The sequence below is a fragment of the Panthera tigris genome, chromosome D2, assembly GCF_018350195.1.
Source record: "Panthera tigris isolate Pti1 chromosome D2, P.tigris_Pti1_mat1.1, whole genome shotgun sequence".
Taxonomy (NCBI): domain Eukaryota; kingdom Metazoa; phylum Chordata; class Mammalia; order Carnivora; family Felidae; genus Panthera; species Panthera tigris.
Window position 1 is genome coordinate 53,332,323 of NC_056670.1, and position 22,380 is coordinate 53,354,702.

General features: G+C 39.3%; 1 protein-coding gene across 1 annotated transcript in view; it reads left to right on the forward strand.

Annotated features, from left to right (window-relative positions):
* LOC122231713 (1-phosphatidylinositol 4,5-bisphosphate phosphodiesterase epsilon-1-like) overlaps positions 1-19,293 on the forward strand; it is a 69,854-nt gene extending 50,561 nt beyond the window's left edge. The window contains exon 3 of the mRNA XM_042959865.1: positions 19,213-19,293. Within this exon, the coding sequence (XP_042815799.1) occupies positions 19,213-19,215 (3 nt within the window). The 3' untranslated portion in view covers positions 19,216-19,293. The remainder of the gene's footprint in view (positions 1-19,212) is intronic.
* The last annotated feature ends 3,087 nt before the right edge of the window (positions 19,294-22,380 follow it).

The following is a 22,380-nucleotide window of genomic DNA, read 5'->3' on the forward strand; positions in this document are numbered from 1 at the left end:
GCAGAAGTAAAATTATAAGTTCTGCATACAACACAACTGGAACACAAACCAGGTCATTGCTTCATAGTCTCGCTCAGTGTCAACGGGTAGTTCAGAGGTGCCCACAAACCCAAATGTACCTTTGGTTTGGGCTCAGCCTCGTGGTCACAAAGCTCATGCCAGAAGTGGGATGGAAATTTAGCCCCATCTCCCCAGCCCTTCTTGACCAGGTACCCTTGTACAGGGCACAACATACTCAACCATACAAGGTGATCTTGGGGAGTACCATATGGAAGACAATCAGAGGGCTTTCTTGGATTTTTTCCTTCGATTCGTTATATAATGTGCTCAGCACAGTGCAGTCCACTAAATTCCAAAGGTCTAAAATATAAAGAAATTAGGGGTGCCTGGGTAGCTTAGCCAGTTAAGGGTCCAACTCTTGGTTTGGCTCAGGTCACAATCTCATGGTCTCATGAGTTCAAGCCTCACATCAGACTGTGCTTGCAGCAAGGAGCCTGCTTGGGATTCTTTCTCTCTCCCTCTCTCTCTGCCCCTCCCCGCTCACGCTGTCTCTGTCTCTCTCAAAATAAATAAATAAACTTTAAGAAATAAATAAATAAAAATAAAATGTAAACAAATTAAATTGGTCCAGTGTGAATGCTTTTCTAGGTAAATGTCAAATAAGTATTTGTAACTTTATGAACTACAGAGTTCTTGAGCTGGAAGGCCCATCCTCTATAACCTTTTTCAGTCCCTCATTTTATGGATAAAAGTAGCCAAGTCCCTAGACATTTGAAATTACTTGACCAGATTCACATAGCTAATGATGGAAGACACAGAACCAGAACCTGGATCTCTGTAGACTGGTCCCTCATCTCTGAAATAGGATAAAAATATATGGTAGAGCCTTACACATAGTAAGTGCTCTATTAATGTGAGCTCATTCTGAACCCCACTGCTTTTGGGGTTCCTGAGAGACATGTATTCCTGATATAGCACCTGCCCTGGTAGAATTCATGGTGGAATGATAGTGGAGGCCGACATGCCTGCGCTATCTTTTCGTTTGTTCCGCGATTTTTGCAGATTGTAAATAACTGGTTGATGTATAGTATAACAGCTTTTTTCTTTGTTCTCTGGTCCATTCCGGTTTTCACAGCTTAGCCTATCTCTGGTTCTTTAAGAAGCTGGCTCATCTTGTTGCAATAACATTGTCAGTTCTTTAAGTGCTCAGTGATGCCCTTTAAATGTGAATGCAGCCAAGTTTTGTTGAGTTCATTTCTCCCCTTAGTCTAGTTTCTTTCCATCCTTCACTTGGCAGGTAGCTCTCTGGTTAACGACCAGTTCTTCAAAGCATACAGAGCAACCGTGGGATCCCTCCCAGTCTCTCAGGAGGATATTTTCCTGTGTTCTTTTCCTCTTATTTATGGGAAGCTGAGCCAGTAAGAGACACGGAGCCCAGCAGGAGGGGCCGGACCGGGCCCAAGGAGTTGAGCCAACAACCCCAGGCTCATAAAACATTAGCTCTGGAAGGGCCTTGGAGACTGTCGAGTCCAACTCTTCATTTTACAGAGAAAGAAACTGAGGCTCAAAGAAAGGCAGTGGCCTTGCCCAAGTCTGCTTAGGCATCAGTTTCACAGCCAGGCCCAGAATCTGGGTTGCTCTCAAACCAACTCTCCTGCCCTGTGCCAGATGCCAAACACTGTTTCTGACCCATAGGTGAGAAGCTGAATTGATTGTAGTATAACAGTTAAGTCATTTGGGGCGCCTAGGTAGCTCAGGCAATTGAGCATCCAACTCTTGATTTCAGCTCAGGTCATGATCCCAGGGTTGTGGGATCAAGCCCTGCATTGGGGCTTAAGATTCTTTCTCCCCCTCACTACCCTCTCCTCCACTTGCTCTCTCTCTCTCTCTAAAATAAAATTTAAAAACAAACAAACAACAATAAAAAACAGTTAAATTATTCAAGGTGTAAGGCTCCGTAGTGGTTAAGTGAGCTTGGGAGCCAGATTGCCTATATTTAGATCTGACCCTGTACTTACTAGCACTGTGACTTAATAAAAGTTTCTTAACGTCTCTGTGCCTCTATTTCCTTACCTCTAAAGTGGGGATAATAATTTAACCTACTTCTTTGTGATGTTGTAAAGATTAATAGGTTGATACGTTAAATGTTGACATACATAAATAAGAGTGTTCTTAATTTTAAAGCATTTACAACAGTACTTGGCACTGCTCTCGTTTTGTTTCTTTTTGATTCTTAAGTCTCAATTTTTAACCAAAATTCTGTATTATCTCATAAATACAAAGTTTTCTCTAGGGACCCTGATGGGATATGTCTAAATTGTGGGATATAGTATTCAAGGCTGTAAGAGTGGCAGGAGGGTTTGTGTAGTCTGAGAGGGCTTCCTGGAGGAGGTGGGATATCATTTGAGTTCTGTCAGGAGTTAGGATTGTTCTTTTGCCTGCAGTGAGAATGCAGAGTATTCTATCAGAAGTAAATTGACCACCTTTCTCCCTTTTAGGAGTCCACCTTTGGTTTACTTCAAATGTAATGGGGATTTCAGAGTCCTTTTGCCCTTTCCCCACAAAGAAATTGCTTCATATGAAATTTAAAGTGATATAATTTCTCTCAATAGAATAGGAATTTTCCTGCTTTGTTTTCAAAGTACCTATTGTGAAAATTGCCTTTTATACTGTGCAAAAGGTTGTTTGATGAAAGCGAAAAGGACCAGTCTGTGTGCTCGTGCAGTTGGTTTTTAGTAATTAAATAAGCACCCATATACTCACCGTCTAAAGCTAAAGCTAGGAAAACCCAATGTCTACCCTATGAGTCCCCTGTCTTGGCCTTTCCAACCTCAGCCTATGCAGGCAACATTATCTGAATCCCATTTCCATCATTCCCTTACTTTCCTTTGTGTACAATATTGTTGCATCTACATATGTTCTTAAGAACTATATGTTGATACTAAGTGCCACTGCATTGTATACTTTAAAACATAATTAATTGTATGCCATGTGATTTTCCCCTCAGTATAACAAATTATGCATTCTTTAAGAAACAAAACAAATGATCCTGGGGGGAAAAAGAGAGAGGCAAACCAAGAAACAGACTCTTAACTTCAGAGAGCACACTGATGGTTGGTTACCAGAGGGGAGGTGGGTGGAGGGATGGGTAAAATAGGTGATGGGGGTTAAGGAGGGCACTTATGATGAGCACCAGGTATTGCATGGAAGCGTTGAATCACTGATTTGTACACCTGAAACTAATATTACACTATATGTTAACAAACTGGAATTTAAATTTTAAAAAGAAAGTAATAAATTTTTTTTAAAGATTAAAAAATTTAAAAACTCCACATTTTTAATTTTAGTTGTTTTGAATTTTTCATAAAAGTATATAGTATGTGTAAATTTTTTACTGTTTTTACACAATATTATATTTCTAAGTTTTATTTATACTGTTGTATGTTGTTTTAGTTTATTTGTTTTGGTTGCTGTGCAATATTCCTCTTGTATGTATAGCATGGCTTACTCATACAGTCTCCAGTTGATATACATTTAAATTTTTTTATGTTTACACTATTTTAAACAGCCCTTCCATCATTGTTTTTGTCTATGTTGCTGGTTATACACGTCTAAAATTTTCTCTTGGATGTATACCTGGGAGTGGCTGCACCAATTTAGACTGTATGCCTGCCCCTCCCCACTGTGATGTATAAACGATTCTCTGCGTCTATATCCTCTTTAATACTTGATGTTTTCCAATTTATTTCTGCCAGTCAAACAAGTTTAAAAACATTTCTCTGGGGTTAATTTGGCATTTTCCTCATCACTAGTGATGTTAATCATATCTTCATGTTGTCATTGTTTCTTTTTCTATGAAATGCCTTAGATCTTTTGCCCATTTTCTGTTAGGTTGTTTGTGCTTGTAGTTCTTTATATGTTCCTGATACCCATTTTTGTTTGTGTGTATTGCTGATATTTTTTTCCCCAGTTTAAAAATTTTTTGGTATAAAATTCCTCATGACAAAAATTATTAATTTTATTAGTCAAATTTATTAAAGTTTTCTTTCAGTCAGTGAAAGAAACTTTTCTTTGGTCAATGCCTTTTTTTTCTGAGGATATTTTCTCTACCCAAAGTCTAAAAGATATTCACTTGTATTTTCTAGTAGGAGTTTTATTTTTGACAATTTAATTCCCTAGTCTGTTTAAATCCTTGATTTTATATGTGGTATGAGGTAGGGATCTCACTTGAATCTATTTTCATATCAATACCCATTTTCCAGCTTTAATCTGATGCCCCCCACCCCCCGTCATATATCAGAATTCCATACATGGATCAGTCTTCTCTGAGCTCCTATCTAGTTCATTGGTTAGTTTATCAATCACTGTGCCAATAACTTTAGGATGTATAAATAACAACTTCTTTTCAGAAGTGTCCTTACTATTCTTGGCCCTTTACTGTCATGATGATGATGTTGATGACTGATGCATCACATATTTACAAGGAAAGATACCAGTGATACAAAATGAAACACAGGGATGGAAAGTGGTATCAAAATCAGCAACTGGAACATTCGCGCTCCAGAGCCTTCTATGTGTCCTCCTCCAGTCTCTTTGTCTTTCTTTCCCTGTCACCCAAAGTAACCAGTCCTGTTGTCTAATACCATACATTCATTTGGCTTATTTTTGAACTTTATATAAGTGAATTCATAGTAGGTACTCTTTTATATGTCTTCCCCCCCCAGCATTGAATCAATGAAATTCATACATTCAATTGTAGTTTGTACATTCTCATTGCTATTTACTATTCCATTCCATTTCATGAATATCCTACTTTTTATCCATGCTACTGTTAGTAGTCATTTGCTTTGTTCTCAGTTTGAAGCTATTATGAATAGTGCTATTCTGTTCTCTGCCAGCCTCCAAGCCCTTGCCTAAGCTAGTTCCCTCTTCCTGTCATTCTCCTATTCCCTCCACTACTTAAAACTCATTTGACAAAGCTTTGTTAAGTACGGCCTATCCCTTTTGTGAATCTTTCTTAGACCATCCCAGTATACTAAGTTATTCTCTGTCAGGGCATCTAACCTTATAGCCCATGAGTTGAACCCTAAGTGCAATACTCGGAACATTTTTTGCAAAAAAAAGACGGAGAAGGAAGAGGAGGAGATGATAGGAGAGGAGGAGAAGAAGAAGGAGGAAAAAGAAAAGAAAGTGTTTCACAAAGAAATTATTATCTAGCAGATAGGAACTAGTCGGGTCTAACTACTTGCCAAGGAGGAATTTGAAATTTTTTTCCTAAACATGTAAGCATTGAGTTCACTTGAAGTCATATACAAGGAAAGGATGGATTAAAAGTCTTCCAAAGTTTGTGTAAGTCAAATAGATAATTGGAATAACCAATTTCCATTTCATCCTTCTACAGGAGAAACTATAGGCCAGGTTCATAGCATGATGTAATGGAGAAAATGATCAAGGTTGTTAATGACTTATGTGCTTCTATCCTCAACTTTTGCCAGTTTATGGGATGGGATACTTAGAAGCCCAAGCTGATTATTAATATTTAGTTTATTTTAATGCCATCGGATGGCTAGCTAATGGAAACTTGTTGAAAAGATTTCCTCAACTACTTTTTCAGATTTGGGACTTTGGAGACCAAAAGACTCTGTGAGTTAGTAGTGGTTTGAAATGCATCATTTCTTACTAATGGAACAAGAATCTGAATACCCTTAATTAGAAGATGCAAAACAAAATTCAAACCAAAGAAATAAAAATAATGTAATGTTGGTTTGTTCATACAAGTAACAAAACTCATACTCAAATTGGACTTTACATTTGAACATTCATTGATTCATTCTACAAATATCTATCAAGCACATACTGGTACTATTAAGGAGCTAGAGAAACAATGAACAAAACAGAAACATCCCTGTACTGTTGAAGTGTGTTAGTTGGGATATAGGTTCTCTCTCTTAAACAATGACTGAAAGTAAACGTGGCTTAAATAAGATAGACCTGTTTCTTTGTTACTTAAGAGTGGTCTTTGGTTATTTAGAAATTTTACCCTACAATATCACCCAGAGACCCAGGCTTCTTCTGGTATATTTCCCTTATCCACATGGTCCAAGATGGCTCAACATTGCATCCATGTTCTCAGTGGCAGGAAGAAGAAAAGGAGGGAGAAATGGCATGCCCATTCCTTTTAGAGGGCACACCCCAGAAGTTGTCCACATCACTCTCCAAAGCATTTCATTGGCCAGAATTTTGTTACATGGTCACTACCTAGCTTGAAGGGAAACAGAGGAATGTATACTGGAGAACAACTATGTTATGTTCTAGTAGAGGGAAAAACACACGAGACAAAAAACAAATTAAAGAGATATTATATAGTCAGATGATGGTGTGTGATAGATAAATAAAGCAGTGTACAAAAACAGGATACGGGAAAAGAAAAAAATGCTATTTTTAATAAGAGAGGTAAGAGAAAAATTCTCCGATGAGGTGATATTTTATCAGGAGGCATATGGGGAATATGTATTTCTCATATTTCTAAATGTTTCTAAGCTCACAAACTTGCGGAGTTACTAAGAAGAAATTGAAATCATAATTACAGAAGAGATTCACAGTTTTTCATGAGTAAGAATAATCTTTAAGATTTCACCAGCTGCCTTGGTTTATCTGGGTGATCAGCCTTCTGCTCGATTGTAGCTCATTTTAAGAAAACCTGATTTATCCAAAAACAACTATGTTCATCAGAAGGATATGTCATTCCATAAGTCTTGGAGGTGCACATATGCATCCCAGAACTAGCCAGAAATTTCTGATTATGTGGTCAAACATTGGGCAGTGCTAGAGACCAGTGGGCATTGTGAAAGTGTATTTTGGGCCGCCTGGGTGGCTCAGTTGGTTAAGCGTCCAACTCGATTTCGGCTCAGGTCATGATCTGTCTGTCATCAGGCTCCATGCTGGGTGTGGCGCCTGCTTAAGATTCTCCCTCTGCCTCTCTGCCCTGCTGACGCGCATGCGTGCGCTCGCTCTCTCTCTCTCTCTCTCTCTCTCCCCCCCCCAAGAATAAATAAAAACACGTACATTTAAAAAATATATATATATATAATCTTTACCATGAGACCACTAAAATTGGAACTTAAACTCACTGTTAGTAAAATAAACCTGGATAGAGAAATTGAAATGTGCTGGGACTACATGGAGTCTATAGTGCTTGAAGAAAGCTCAGTGTGTCAAACATCAATATTCTCATCAACACGATTAAATTTGAACAATGACAAACTGCCTGTAGACCCACCAGTAGGCTTATGGTCATTTGACTCACTTCTTGAATGACTTTGTTTGTATTTTTATATATGATTTCCCTGACTAAGGTTTAAATTAAAAAATAAAAAGTAATACATATTTCTTGTAAAGAAAAAATTGTGTATAAAATCTTAAAAGTGATTGATTCTTCCTTCCCCAATTTGCCCGCCCCTATCTTACCCCTGAATTAATAGTTTGTTGGTTCTGGCTCCATACCTTTTCCTAAGAATTCTATATAGGTTTTAAGCTTCTTATTTAACTCTGTAACCCTTTCTACCTGGAAGAGTGCTTTGCACAAAACAGGTTCTCAGTGCATATTGATATTTGATTAATGATTATTGATTAATAGGGATTGGGAGGGAAAATGCCCAAATGGAAAGCTAGCGGCTTGTGGGAAACCAAGAACACTATTTTCTTTCTTTAAAAAAATTTTTTTTCTTTTTACTATTTATTTTTGAGAGACAGAGAGAGACAGAATTTGAGTGAGGAAGGGGCAGAGAGAGAGAGGGAGACACAGAATCTGAAGCAGGCTCCAGGCTCTGAACTGTCAGCACAGAGCCTGACATGGGGCTTGAACTCATGAGCCGTGAGATCATGACCTGAGCCGAAGTTGGATGCTTAACTGACTGAGCCACCCAGGCGCGCTTTCTTTCTTTTTTTAATGTTTATTTATTTTTGAGACAGTGCAAGCAGGAGAGGGGCAGAGGGAGGAGGACAGAGGATCCGAAGCTGGCTCTGCATTGACAGGCTGACAGCAGCGAGCCTGATGTGGGACTCGAACTCATGAATGGCAGGGTCATGACATGAGCTGAAGTTGGATGCTCAACCAACTGAGCCACCCAGGTGCCCCAAGAACAATATTTTCAAAGTTGCATTTGACAAGAAATATTGCTAATAACCTTTTAAGGAACATTCTGAGTGCTATTTTTCTACTTCCTCCTTCCCCCTAAGTATGAAATCCTGAAGACATAATAAAACCCTGAGAAAAGCTGTGTGTGATTCCCTCTCTCACATCCTCCCTCTTAGACAGTGAAGAGTGTGTGGAAAGAGGAGGTGGGCACAATGGGAGATGGGCCCTAGCAGTAGATAAATCTCTCACTTTGTATTGGCTGACTCTAAAATTTGCTGTGGAGTGTTTTTATTGGTAATTTCTTTTACAGATGTTTTCAGAGAAAGTTGAAATCATGCTGGTAAAAACACATCTAGATTCCACATTGCAATTTAAACATATTGTATTTTATTTCCTTAAGCAAAAGGGCTGGGAACTCTTTCTCCCCTCACCACCCACCCCCCTTTTTTAAATTAACATAGGAAATAGACCAAAGAAAGTCCAAACTGTTTTTCCTACCTGGACTGAAAATGAACTATTACTTTGGGAATAAAGGTGGTGAGCATGATGTCTCATTTCTAGTTAACCAGTAGTTGCCTTTAAATATAAAGAATAAAGACTCTAATAAAGACTTCTTAAATATAAAGAACAATGACTTTGGAAGACTAAAAAATAGATCGTTTTCAGGTGTGATTCCTCTTATTTCTCCCAAGGTTTCATTTTTATTTTATTATCCTCCAACTCCATGACTAAACGTTTATTTGGCGCTTGCAAATTGAAAAAGTCTGGACTGCAATAAGCCATTTGCTGTTTCTGATTAATTGCTGTGGATATGTCCTTCGTTCCTCCCAGTGAACCTGAAGTGTACTGTCTCCAGGAGTGCCTCCTGAAGGGAAAACTTTTGGAAGGCCCTCCATTTCTTTGAGTTTTCATAATAGTGGAATGTGTTATACAGGCAGCAGAGCAAGCAGTTAAGAGCGAGGCTCTGGAAACCGGCCCGGTTCCGCCGTTAACTCGCAGTGGAGCCTTCAGCAATTTATTTGATCTCCCTAAGACTCAGTTTTTCTCACCTGTAAAATGAGAATAATGGAAATAACACCTAATTCAGAGAGTCATAAGGGTTGGATATCTGAAAAATCACTAAACCTAGCATGTAGAAATTGTCCCAACAGATTTCAGTGGCTGCCCTTGTGATTATGACCTCTGTGCCTATTGCTGCTACTACTAACAAACTGTGAAGGCCTTTGGTAGAGGAATGAGCTGCATCTGAGGAAACAGTGTGCACGTTACTGGTATCTTATGTAGCACACATGACTTTTTTACCCTCTTCAATGGCAGTCATTTATAGCCCATTGCCTGCCCTAGATTGTACCCCTCCTGACCCGCTCCAACATACTAACTTCTGCATCTATCACTAGACCCTCAGGATGGCTTATGTTGGGCAGGTCCTCAAGAAGAGTTTCCTGAATTGCATTGGGAAATTCTAGGTGGAAGCTGGGTTCTAGTCCAAACCGGAGCAAAGGCTCTGTCTTAGAAATATCCTCACAATTGCTGAATGAAGGCCAGGGATGAGGCTTTGGGATTTCACATTCCAAAGAGGACCTGGGGCAGCCAAGGTGCAAGTCACTACAGTAAGAGCCAGCCTTCTAATCTCTGAATAAAGTTGAAAAGTGGAGCAGATTTGGAAAGCAGAACTGAGTCTGTTTTACACAGTGGCCAGATTAGTTTCTTTACATTTTTTTTTCTAGTAAATACTTTAAATTAGAAAAAGTCAATGGACAGAACTTGAGATTCAGATTCATAAGTTGCTAGAATCCAGGCTGAAGACTCAGGCAGTAAGAGTGTCTGTACAGATGATCAACCATCAAGGGAAAAATGCATGTCTGAGAGTCTCAGGACATAATTAAGAAAGTCTTATGTGAGGGATGGGAATGGTCAGCTCCTTGGGCTTTCTCTATAGATGAGGTCATCCTTGCTGATCGATTTAGGCAACAAGGATGAAATCAAACCTAAATAAAATGAAAAAATGCAAATTCTCTGTCCAGTCTGTAAATTAAGAGGTGACAGATCCTCCCCACTAAGTCCCTGGGCTCCAGGAAAGGTTTGGGGAGAAAGAGACCACATTAAATCCAACAAATCATTCCCTTTCCCTCTACTGGCCAGCTCTCCTTCCTCTAGCTCATCTTCACTAAACCTTTGATTTCCTTCCTCCCCTAAGACCTCTGCTTTTCTGGGATTTCAGTTAAGAACTCCGAATGTCCTCATTGTCATTCTCAAGCATAACATAACAGTATTCCATAATGTTAACCAAAACCTCCCTGTGGTCAGTGCTCTCTGTAGGAGGATTGTTTGATTACATTTCCCTTTGCCCTGTGATGCACTCTTACTTTTGAAGCCCTTCCTCATACCATTTATACAGAAACCATTTAAAAAATTTTTAATGTTTATTTTTTGAGAGAGAGAGAGAGCAAGCAGGGGAGGGGCAGAGAGAAAGGGAGACACAGAATCTGAAGCAGGCTCCAGGCTCTGAGCTGTTGCCCAGAGCCCAACATGGGGCTCAAACTCATGAACCATGAGATCATGACCTGAGCCGAAGTTGGACACTACACCAACTGAGCCACCCAGGCTCAGGTCTAGCCACCCCGGAACCATTTTTTTTTAAATGTTTGTTTGTTTGTTTATTCTCATTTTATTTTTTTATTTTTTTAATATAATTTATTGTCAAATTGTTTTCTATACAACATCCAGTGCTCATCCCAACAAGTGCCTTCCTCAGCGTCCCATCACCCACTTCCCCTCTCCCCCACCAACCATTTTATATATAGATTCTGCTTTAGGTTTTTGAAGGGGGTTTTATAATTTTGAGTTTTAAAAATAATAAATTTTTTTGTTTGGTTCCTGTGATTTAAGCTGTGTTAAATTTCTACATGACCATGTGGAATGAACTTGTAGTTAGCAGACGTGTTACCTTGGGGACATTTCATTTATTAATTTTGATATTGTAGTTTTTCTTTCATATTTTATTTATATTTTTATTATTTTTAATTTTATTTTTTTATGAATATAATTTATTGTCAAATTGGCTTACATACAATACCCAGTGCTCATCCCAACAAGTGCCCTCCTCAGTGCCATCACCCATTTTCCCCTCTTCCCCACCAGCCCCCCCATCTATCCTTAGTTTGTTCTCTGTATTTAAGAGTCTCTTATGGTTTGCCTCCCTCTCTCTCTGTTCGTATCTATTTTTTTCCCCTTCCCTTCCCCCATGGTCTTCTGTTCAGTTTCTCAAGATTCACATATTTTACAATAAATTATTTCTTCAGGGATTAATTATTTTCTGTAGGCCCTTACAAAGTTTGTTAGCTGTAGGCATACTATGAAACATAAGACAAGACAGACCCAGTTTCTTTAGTGGAGCTTATGGTTAATAGGGCCTTTCTTCTGTCATTCATATTAAAGAGACACCACTAGGTGAGGCAAGAGGTCACCTGGAAGGGTGGACAACCTCTCATTTGTGCACAATCTCTTACAATAACAGAAGATGTGTTCTGTAAAGGAGACTGGCTAGCTGTTTCCCAAATCTGTCTTCTTCCTTTCTTCTTCAGCTCCCAACCAGGCCACATCTCCAGACTCCCTTGCAGTTAGATGCATCCATGTGCCCACGTTTTGGCCAGTGGACTGTGGACAGAAGTAAAATATATCAAATCTAAAGGGGGCCCATAAACAAAACCTCCTAGTCGATCCTCTGTGCCATTTCTCTTTTCACATCCGCCTGCTGGAGGTGAGGATTGGAGATCCAGGAGAGGTGAAGGGCAGGAGGCAAGAAGTCTGGTTCCTGAGTCACCATGTAGAAATCTTCCTGCTGAGTGTGAAATAAATTATTTTGTGAAGCCTTTGAGGGTTCAGGGTCTCTTACAGCAGTCAGAATTACCTTAGCCGTTAATAACATTCTCTTACAGTACTTTTAGTCTATTGGAGTGAACAGACAAAAATTAAATGACCATACAAATTAGTCAGGTGGAATTAAAATGCCCTGCTCAATGAGAGAATATAACAGCAAACCTAAATAGAGAGTCACTTTTGAATAGTTGAAATTCGAGAGCTGTGATCTGAAAGAACAATATGAATCATTTTATCATGGAAGGAGATAGTATACTAATGGGGAGAATTGGTCCTATATCACAGGGTTGTTCTAAGGATTGAGTAAGTTAGTGTTGTATTGTAAATAAACTAATAATTACACACATAAATTAATAGAAAATAAAACATTGCCTGAATCATAGTAAACATTTACTGGTTTTGTTGTCTTATTTTTGAGTTAAACTTTCTGGGTTCAAATCCCAGCTCTACCTCTTTCTTCTTGTCAACTGGGCAGGTTACTTAACTTCCCTGAGCTTCAGCTTTGCTGCCTGTAAGTGGCAATGCTAACAGTTGCCTCATACAATTATTGTAGGGAATAAGGAGATAATTTATGGTCCTGTCCTCAGTGCCACATTTAGTGGAGTAAATTTATGGCCTCTCTCTTCAAGCTGTTTCGGAGCAATTTTTCCTTGATTTATCACTGTGCTATCACTGTGCAAGCCTCCCTACCCTGCTTGTAGAGACCTTATTATCATTTAGAACGGCAAGATATACAAACAGAAGTAATAACCACTCAAGGCATTATGTGTGTCATTTCATGTGAGTATGAGTGGCTGTATCACTGTTGTGGTCATATCAGTTTGAATTGTCAAAGGACCTTCGAATCCATTCTGAGACACTGCCCAGCTCAGTAGTCTACATCCAGTGGATTTCTGTAGCGTGGCTATTCTATGACTATCAGTGCAGCAAGATTATATTTTTTAAGCAGACTCTTTCCTATCTCAGTATGTATGAATTTTCTGAATGGTAAAGATTCATTCTATTGACTTCATGTTGAAAAAGCCGCACCATATGTTTAAATTTATACTTATTACTCTTGGATTTTTATCAACATTAAAAAGAGAGAGGAAAAAAGATAGGGTTAGACTAGATAAGTGGGTTTTTTAAGTGATTGGAAAAGTACCTAGAACTTATAATTCTCTTTGTCAAACACCATGAAATTCTGTTTTATGAAATACTAAATAATTAGGAATATCACTATATATTAAATGCCTTCGTATTTTACATTCTGGGATAGACTGTGGTGGACAGTGTAGGAAATGTTTAAAGTAATTGATCTTTCAGATTTTAATAATTACATATCTTTCTACAAAATTGAGAATACTAAAAAGAGAAAAGGACAAAATTTATCTGTAATTGAACCACCAAAGAATGGCTAGTGTTAGTAATTGGGAATTTCCTTCCAATCTTTATTCTATGCATATTTAATGTTTTTTTCTTAGCCTTTTTTTTTTAAAAAAAAACTTTATTAAGATATAATTTACAGAATATAAAATTCACCCTCTTAAAATACATAATTCACTGGTTGTTAGTGTATTTGTGGAGTTGTACAGCCATCACTATAATCAATTTTAGAACATTTTCATCACTCCAAACAGAAACCCCATATGTATTAGCAGTCACTCCTCATTTTCCCATCCCTCAGACTCTAGAAGCCACTAATCTGCTTTTTTTCTCTGTACTTAACCTGGATATTTCATATAAGCAGAACCATACAATATGTGGCCTTTAGTGACTGGCTTTTTTCACTTAGCATAATGTTTCCAAGGTTCTTCCTTGTGTAGCACGTATGTCAGTACTTTATTCCTTTGTGGCTGAATAATCTTTCATTATATGGACATACCACCTTGTACTTATCCATTCAGTAACTTTTAGACATTTAAATTGTTTCAACCTTCTGGGCATTGTGTTAATGGAATTTAAACCCTCTCCTTTCTCCTTTCTGCCTTTTTAGTTTAGTCCCTGCATCTGTTTCCAATTTTCCACTTTCTCTCCAGCTGCTTTTGAGGAGGGGTGCTTTTCCCGTATGCTCCTCCCCCCCCCCCCAGTCTCCGTCCTCTCTCCACCCACAAAAGGGGTTCCCTACCTTTCGGGGCTTCTTGCTCCCCAAGTTCAGCTCTACGTGTTGTGTACCTGCTGAGTTCTGTGGTTCAGGTTGTGCAGATTGTTGTGTTAATCTTCCAATCGGTTTTCTAGGTGTGCAGGATGGCTTAGTGTTGGTCTGGCTGTATTTCATAGACGCAAGACACACAAAAAGCTTCCATGCTGTTCCGCCATCTTGGCTCCTCCCAACCTTCTGGGCATCGTGAATTATGATGCTGTGAAATATTTGTGTACAAGTTTTTGTGTGGATATGTTTTCACTTCCTTTGTGTATCCAGCCAGGAGTAGAAATGCTAGGTCATATGGTGATTCTGTGTTTAAAAATTATTTTCCAGAATGCACCGTCTTCATAATGTTTTATAGGTTTTTTTCACGTAGCATTATAACACAGTCATTTGCGTGTGTCACTAAATTTAATGTGTCACTAAGTTGTCTTTGAAAATGTTATTTATTTTTTTTATTAAACATTTTTTAGCTTTATTTATTTATTTTGAGAGAGTGTGAACAGGGAAGGGGCAGAGAGAGAGAGAGAGAGAGAGAGAGAGTCCCAAGCAAGCTTCGTGCTGTCAGAGCAGAGCCTGACAGAGCAGGGCTCAAACCCCCAAACCATGAGATCATGACCTGAGCCAAAATCAAGAGTCCGATGCTTAACTGAGTGAGCCACCCAGGCACCCCTGAAAACGTTATTTTTAATAGCTGACCTATACTCCATCCTGTGGTTACACAATTAAGTCAACCATTTTCCTACTGCCGAACATCTATTTTTTATTATTATTATTATTATTATTATTATTATTATTATTATTCTAAATATTGATGCAGTGGCATCATGTGCATCTGTATTCCTTTTATTTTGTTTTATTTTTTAGTAGGCTCTACACCCAATATGGGGCTCAAACTCACAACCCCGAGACAAGAGACACATACTCCACCAACTGAGCCAGCCAGGCACCCATATCTATTCCTTTTAGAGTAAATTCCTGGAAGTAGAGTGTTTGGGTCAAAGGGTATAGATGTAGTTACGACTCATAATGCTTGGTGCAACATTATCCTCTAAGAAGGGTTAACAACCTACACCGAACTGTGTGCATGACTCTGTCCTGTCCTTTGCCCATTCTTCTAATCAGAACTTAACAAAAATATGTATTAGTTTTCTGTGCTGCATAGCAAATTACCGCAAGTGTATTGCCTTTAAACAACATGAATTTATCATCTCAGTTTCTTTAGAGCTGATGTCTGGTGTCGTGTGGCTGGATTCTCTGTTCAGGTTTTCACCTGGATAAAATCAAGGTGTGAGCTAGGGCTGCCATTCTCATTTGGGGCTTGGGGGTCTTCTTCCAAGCTCACTGCTTGTTAGAATTCATTTCCTTCTCCCGCTTTCTATTCATTAAATTACTTTCTTTTTCTTTGAATTAAGAAAGGCACATTGTTATTCACTTTTAGCATCTGCAGGTACAAGTCTGAGAACCAGTGGACTAGATTAGTTTCAAGACCCTTCTAATTACAATGTTTTACCATTTATTATCTATTTATCCATCTTTCTGCGACAAAAACCTAACTGTAACTGAACTGATATGACACAGCCTTTTGGGGGTACCCCTCCAATGAACAGTGACAAAGAGATGTTTTTATTTTTCTTTTCTTTCTTGTGTGTGTGTGTGTGTGTGTGTGTGTGTGTGTGTGTTTTACTGTTTTATGTATTTATTTACTTATTTGAGAGAGAGAGAGAGAGAGAGAGAGGCGCAGAAAGAGAGGGAGACACAGAATCTGAACCAAGCTCCAGGCTCTGAGCTGTCAGCACAGAGCCAGATGCGGGGCTCAAACCCACAAATCACAAGATCATGACCTGAGCCGAAGTTGGACGCTTAACCCACTGTGCCACCCAGGCACCCCTGAGATGTTTTTTTAATGGAGAATTTATGCTTCTTTTGCTTGTTACTGCATGTCAGAATGCTTTTTAAAATTTCAAGTGCTACATAAACATTAACTGTTATTATTGTTATTTGTGTGTATAATTGGGGGGAACTTAGTGCAGTCTCTTGGTTTTCTTCTTTTTGAGAATTGTACCTGTTCCTAGAATCAGAAATGTCAATGGCAAAAATGTCAAAAACTGTGATGGCCTTTTTTTGCAAATATGTTCTGTAAAATATTTTTTTTGAGACAAGCGTACCATGATAACCAAGTTTGGGAACCACTGCATCTCATATTTCTACTGTCCTCTGTGTTCCTTTGGAAAGTCATAGTACACATGAACATTCTTTGGGAAAGAAGTTATTTGAATTACTAGACTAAATTTTCCGTGGCCATGGGATGAGCATGCTGTGGGAAATACTGCTTTATGCATCTTTTTCTCTTCATTAGTCAGGTTAAGCAGAGTTTAGTGGGTCATCTAAAAAACTTGGGAGACGACCAGGGGATCTAGAACAGATCCCCTAACTTGTCTAGGAGGCTAGTTCCTCCTTGGTAAAATGAGGATGGGGGAGTAATTACACCTTGAAGTCTCAGTTCTAACATTATGGGATACCATCATTTACTTTATTATAAAAGTATAAAGGAAAAACTTCTTATAAACACAGATTTGCCAAAAATAAAATAATAAAACCAAAACCAAAAATTTAAAGTCATCTGTGAATCAGTTGGACCATGGAAATCTTTCCTCATGAATTTTTCGATAGACCCATAGCATAAACACGTGCACATACCAGCATAGCTGGTATTGATCTGTCTAAATGACAAGGTCAGTATGCTCTCATGTATCAGACCCACAGGGTGGCAATAATATGAAGGGGGAAGGGAGAGAAGTTTGGCTGACAGATACAGTCATGGTGGAAAGTGAGAAAATAGATGTGTGGAAAAGAATATGTTGAGAGCCTTGAATGACGTGGGCAGCCTGGGTGCTTCCTGAGTATAGCTATAACACCATGAAAGATACAGTTTAGCTGAATTTCTCAGGCTGTGATGCATAGGATAGACCTGAAGAGAGAATTGCTGCAAAGACCAGGACCGAGGCATGGCAGCAACTTGTGGACAGAGATGGGGCTGTTCCAGGTGAGGACTAGAGCAATGTGGAGGAAGAGTTGTTGGAACATGGTGACTCATGAGCTCTGACTCGGGAAAAGGAGGAACCAGTGGTGACTCCAGGGTGGAGATCTCAAAAGAGGAAGTGGTACCATTGGCAGTGACAAGGAAAGTATGCAGAAGTGGTGACTCAGAGGTACAATGGCATTTTTCACTAGATATGTTGAGATCTGGAGGGGTACCAAGGCAGTCCAATGGAGCTGGCCAGTAAGTGGGGCAAGCAAGTGCATTGGGGAGTGTGACAGAAAAAATAACTCTGTTGCTTCCCTTATCAGAAATATTTGTGTTACATGCTAATCTTATTTGCTCAGGTACTATTGCCCTGGGAAGGTACCTTTGTACTCCATTTAACACATCTTCTACATTGGGGGCGAATTTATTACAGTGCTTCAAGACACTGGACATTTATACTGCTTTTCGAGCTCCATTCTATTTCTTTATGCTTTGGTGAAATTAATAAGTGGTCCCTGTTTCAACTCAAGTATTGAGAATGTTCTTCCTGCTCCTGATAGCTTTTTTTGTTTGTGTCCATCATGGCTTTTGAAGAAGTGCCTGCATTTGATTAAATTTGGTATACTGGTAAATTGCATCAAGTTCTATAGTGATATAGGAAACACATTCTTTGTGTTTTTTGTTTGCCTTCTTAAAATAAAAGAGCAGCTAGAAACAATATCCATATGGGCACTTCTTTAATGTTCATGACTTTAATGGCATGTGGTATGTAGGTCAAGGGCTTGTGTGGGGCAAGGGACCGTGTGGCTTTGAAATGCAGGCTTACCATATGCCTGGTCTCCGTCAAGGTTTTTTGCTTACTTTCAGTTTTCTCAGCTGTGAAATGGAGATAACCATACTATTTCTTTCCTAATGTGGTTGTAAGACTGGAATGAGTTGATACATATAAAGCTTAGCATGGTGCCTGGCATCTAGTGAGTACTCAATAAATAGGGACTGTCATCATAATCATCATTATAATTATAAACAATAGAACTGTGTGAGGTCTACAGCTGATAGAACTGGTTAGAAAATTTAATTATACAGAAAAGAATAAGGACATATAAAAATAAAGGAGAATATGGGAAATAAGATTAGCTTGCTCTCAGTGTCTGTTTCTTAGTTTTGTGAGCTTGGCAAAACTTTACTTCCCTGTGCCTTGAAGAAATGAGTACTCTTGTGGCTAGCCTTACAAGAAAATTACAAGGATTAGTGCATTTATATTGAACTTCTGGACTCTCTGATTGCAAAGTAGGAAATATCTTTTGCAGCTGTGATACATTAATGTTAGCATGAACCCAGGCGCAATTACTGGACTTAGGGTTTTTTTTTCCTGCCCCTTTTCAACTTTTATGAACCCTTTCTGTGTTTCTCCGTTGTGAGACTAAGGAACTGGCAGAGAACGTGGTCCAAGGGTTCAGTGAGGAGGAAGCCATGGGACAAGGGCACTGCATGCTGTGCGTGGCCAGTTTCAAGCAAAACTTGTTTTGCTTTTTTCTGGCCTGGGAAAACTTTCCACAAAACGTGTTCCTCTCTCAGACCAGCTGGAGAAACCAGTTGTGTAGGAAGATTGTAATAGGTTGTGGTGAAAATGAAGTTCCTTAATTGGAGATCAGAAGATTAGCTTGAGCAGACAATCTCTAATGGGTAGTTCTCAGGGAGTCCATGGAAATGGAAGAGACCAGAGCAAACCAACAGTGTGTTTCTGTGCATGGGGACTGAAGTGTACTAAGGACCTCGCCCTGAAGTAAGGCACCCAAACAAATGAAAAGCAGTGATTAACATCACACAAAAGAGTAGCTGGATTTCTTATGATTCGCAGTAGTCAAAGAAAAACTGCCTTTTATACTTGTGTGATCAAGAAATTATCCTCCAGAGTATTCTGTCTTTTGTTCAGGCAAGTAAAGAAGTGAAAGTTTAACCAGTAGTATCTCAATCGTAGCACAATAAAAACTCAAGTACAAAAGTTAGTCTTTTTTTTTTTTTTTTTTTACATGCCTCCAGTGATGCCATTTGGAGGCACTGTTCATGTGAGGAGCCAATATAGTGATGAAAAGAAAAGACTCTTGAGCCAGACTGCCTGAGATTGAATCCATGCTCCACTTCTTCTTGGTGTGTGCCTTCAGGCAAGTTTCTAGACCTCTCTGTGCCTCCATTTCCTCATCTTTAAAATAGTAGAATAGCAGTATCTACCTCAGATTGTAAGAATTGAAAAGAGGTAATAAATGTATAATGTTAAGGACAATACGTGTCATATGGAGTAAGCACTAGGTATGAGTTAGCTGTTATTATTTTGATAACTTGGTGGTTAAGAATGTAGGTTCTGAGGGCACCAAGGTGGCTCAGTTGGTCGAGCATCCGACTCTTGATTTCAGCTTGGGACATGATCCCAAGATTGTGAGATTGAGCTTGGGATTCTTTCTCTCTCCCTCTGCCCCTTTCCCCTACTCTCTCTCGCTCTAAAAAAAACAAAAACAAAAACAAAAACAAAAACAAAAACAAAAACAAAACAAAACAAAAAGTCTGGACTCAGATGGCCTCAGTTTATGTCATCTTGTGAGCTTGACCTTAGATATGTTACCTAACTTCTCATAGTCTTTACATTTGTCAAATTATTATACTAATGGTACCTACTTTATAGGACTGATATGACAACCAAGTTTATAAAGTACTTTGTAATCTAGACCTACTTTATAGTAAACACTCAATAAGTCTTAGCTATTGTAGATTTTTAAAAATCTTTCTTGTCTTCATATTTCAAACACAGTTTTAACCTTCAGGCAGAAAATTGGAAAATCTGAAGGTGACAGCTACAGGGGCTTATCCCCACTTTCCATTGCTGGAAGGGCTTTCCCAGATTTTATGTTGGCCCCTGAGCAGCAGAGTCAATTATTGTCTTTCTGAATTAATTTTCCAGACCACAGTGTTCTATAGTCACTCTTGGCAATACATCAGGTTCCAGGGAAGTATGTGAATCATCACAGGATGCTCAGCTCTGTTCTTCTGAACTTCATAAAAACATGTGATTCTATTAGCAGATCTCCTGAGTATCCTTCTTTGCTGATATTCTCACTTCCTTTCATCCTCTGCTTGCTCAGCCCTGGTTCCATACCCACTACTCCATGCCCTCTTGCCTCCTGTTGCCTTTGGCCCAGTCCCCAAAACGTGCAGCCCTTTCTCACCTGGACTGTATTCCCACCTGCTAACTTCCTTCCACCTTTCTCCTACTCTCTTCAGAACACCTGCTCTCTGGTGAGCAGACCCTGTATCTCTGCCTTACCCACCACTCTCACTTCTATCCTTTCCTTTATGGCCGTTTCATTCTTAACTGATGAGGTCACATACTCCGCAGTCTTCACTTATGGAAGCCTCACCTTTTTGGTGGGGAAGGAGGAGGACCTGCCTTTCTCACCGCCCTGTACTGGGAGTAGGTCTTGAACTGCCACCTTCTCCCCAGCTCTCACAGGATGCTCATGTCATCTGTCTGAGGTCCCTGCCATAGTATTGCCACATCTCATTTCACAATCCCAGCCTGAACATCTAGAACAGAGCCTGGTATACAGTAAGCATTCTTCTAATATATGTTGAGTGAACTGAATGAATGAGTGAATGATTCTCCCTAAGGAGTTTTATCAACTGGCACATTTTTTTTTTTTTTGCCTATCCTGACCCCATTTACTTATTATTATTTATTCATCCACTCAGTAGATATTTACAGAGATGCTAAGAGTGGCTCACCAATCAGAGTGTAGTCTTCTCCTGAGATATGCATTTAGTGAGAAGAAGAGATATTGCTTAAATTAATTAGACTTGTATAAGCATATGAGGAAAAAGTGCAGGGTTCTATGGGGTCTAACCTCATGGGGAATGGGGTGGTGAGTGAGGACTTCTGTAAGGAAGTGAGGTTCAACTGTGTATGAGGAGGGGGAATAGTAATTAGTTAGGTCATGTTGAGTGAGAGAAGGAGGGAAGAGTAAGTAGTATGTGCAAAAGCCTTGAGGCAGCAAGGAAAACAGCACACACTGAGGCACTGAAGGAAGACCAGTGGTGTGGGAGCAGGGGTGAAGTCTGCAGATTGTGAGAGGTGGGCAAGGGCCAAGCCTGGGGTTTCAGCATTCATTTGGATAACCTTTCATATTCCTTAACATCGTAGCCATCAGCTTTGTACAAGTGCATCATTGCCCTGCATGTTCCTATACACCATACATTTTTATCCCTATAAAATTTTTTTCCCTTGTCTCCAACTCAGGGTGATCACAATGGACACACTCAGAGAGATTTACCATATTGAGGCAGGCTAGTTGGTTGACTATGAGCATAAGGCTTGCAATCTGGCAGAGCTGTTTTTGGATCCTGCCAAGCTTCATCACCTATCTGGGTGATCTTGGACAACTTACGGAACCTCTCTGAGCTTAAATTCTCTTATCTGAAAATGAGCATGAAAATAATTACCTTGTGGATTTGGTAAAGATTAAATGAATGCAGGAAATGAACTAAGCACAGAACTTGGGTCATATCAATTATTCATTACATGGCCATGCTTCTTGAAAGTTGAGAAGCATTGAAAATCCTTATGCTGTAAGATACAGTAACCCAGCCCTTTTTATGCCTCTTCTTGGCCTTTCTCAGTGGAGTCCTGATCAATAACTGGAGTAAGAGTTCAGTGTTTTTGGTATTTGTTCTGCAACTGCTTTTTTACAGTATGACCTAAAGACTTTTTTCCTCATTTCTTTTTCTGCTCTCAAGGGTGGAGCATCGTCTTGTTCACCACCACACTCTCATTAGTGAACCATCCCTAGCATCTCTGTAAATATCTATTGAGCGGATGAATAAATAATGATAAGTAAATGGAGTCAGAGTAGGCAAAACAAACAAAGAAACCAATGTGCCAGTTGATAAAACTCCTTAGGGAGAATCATTCACTCATTCATTCAGTTCACTCAACACATATTAGAAGAATGCCTACTTTGTGCCAGGCTCTGTTCTAGATGTTCAGGCTGGGATTGTGGAAATGAGATGTGGCAGTACTACGGCAGGGACCTCAGACAGATGATATGAGCATCCTGTGAGAGCTGGGAAGAAGGTGGCAGTTCAAGACCTACTCCCAGCATGGGGCGTTGAGAAAGGCAGGTCCCCCTCCTTCCCCACCAAGAAGGTGAGGCTTCCATAAGT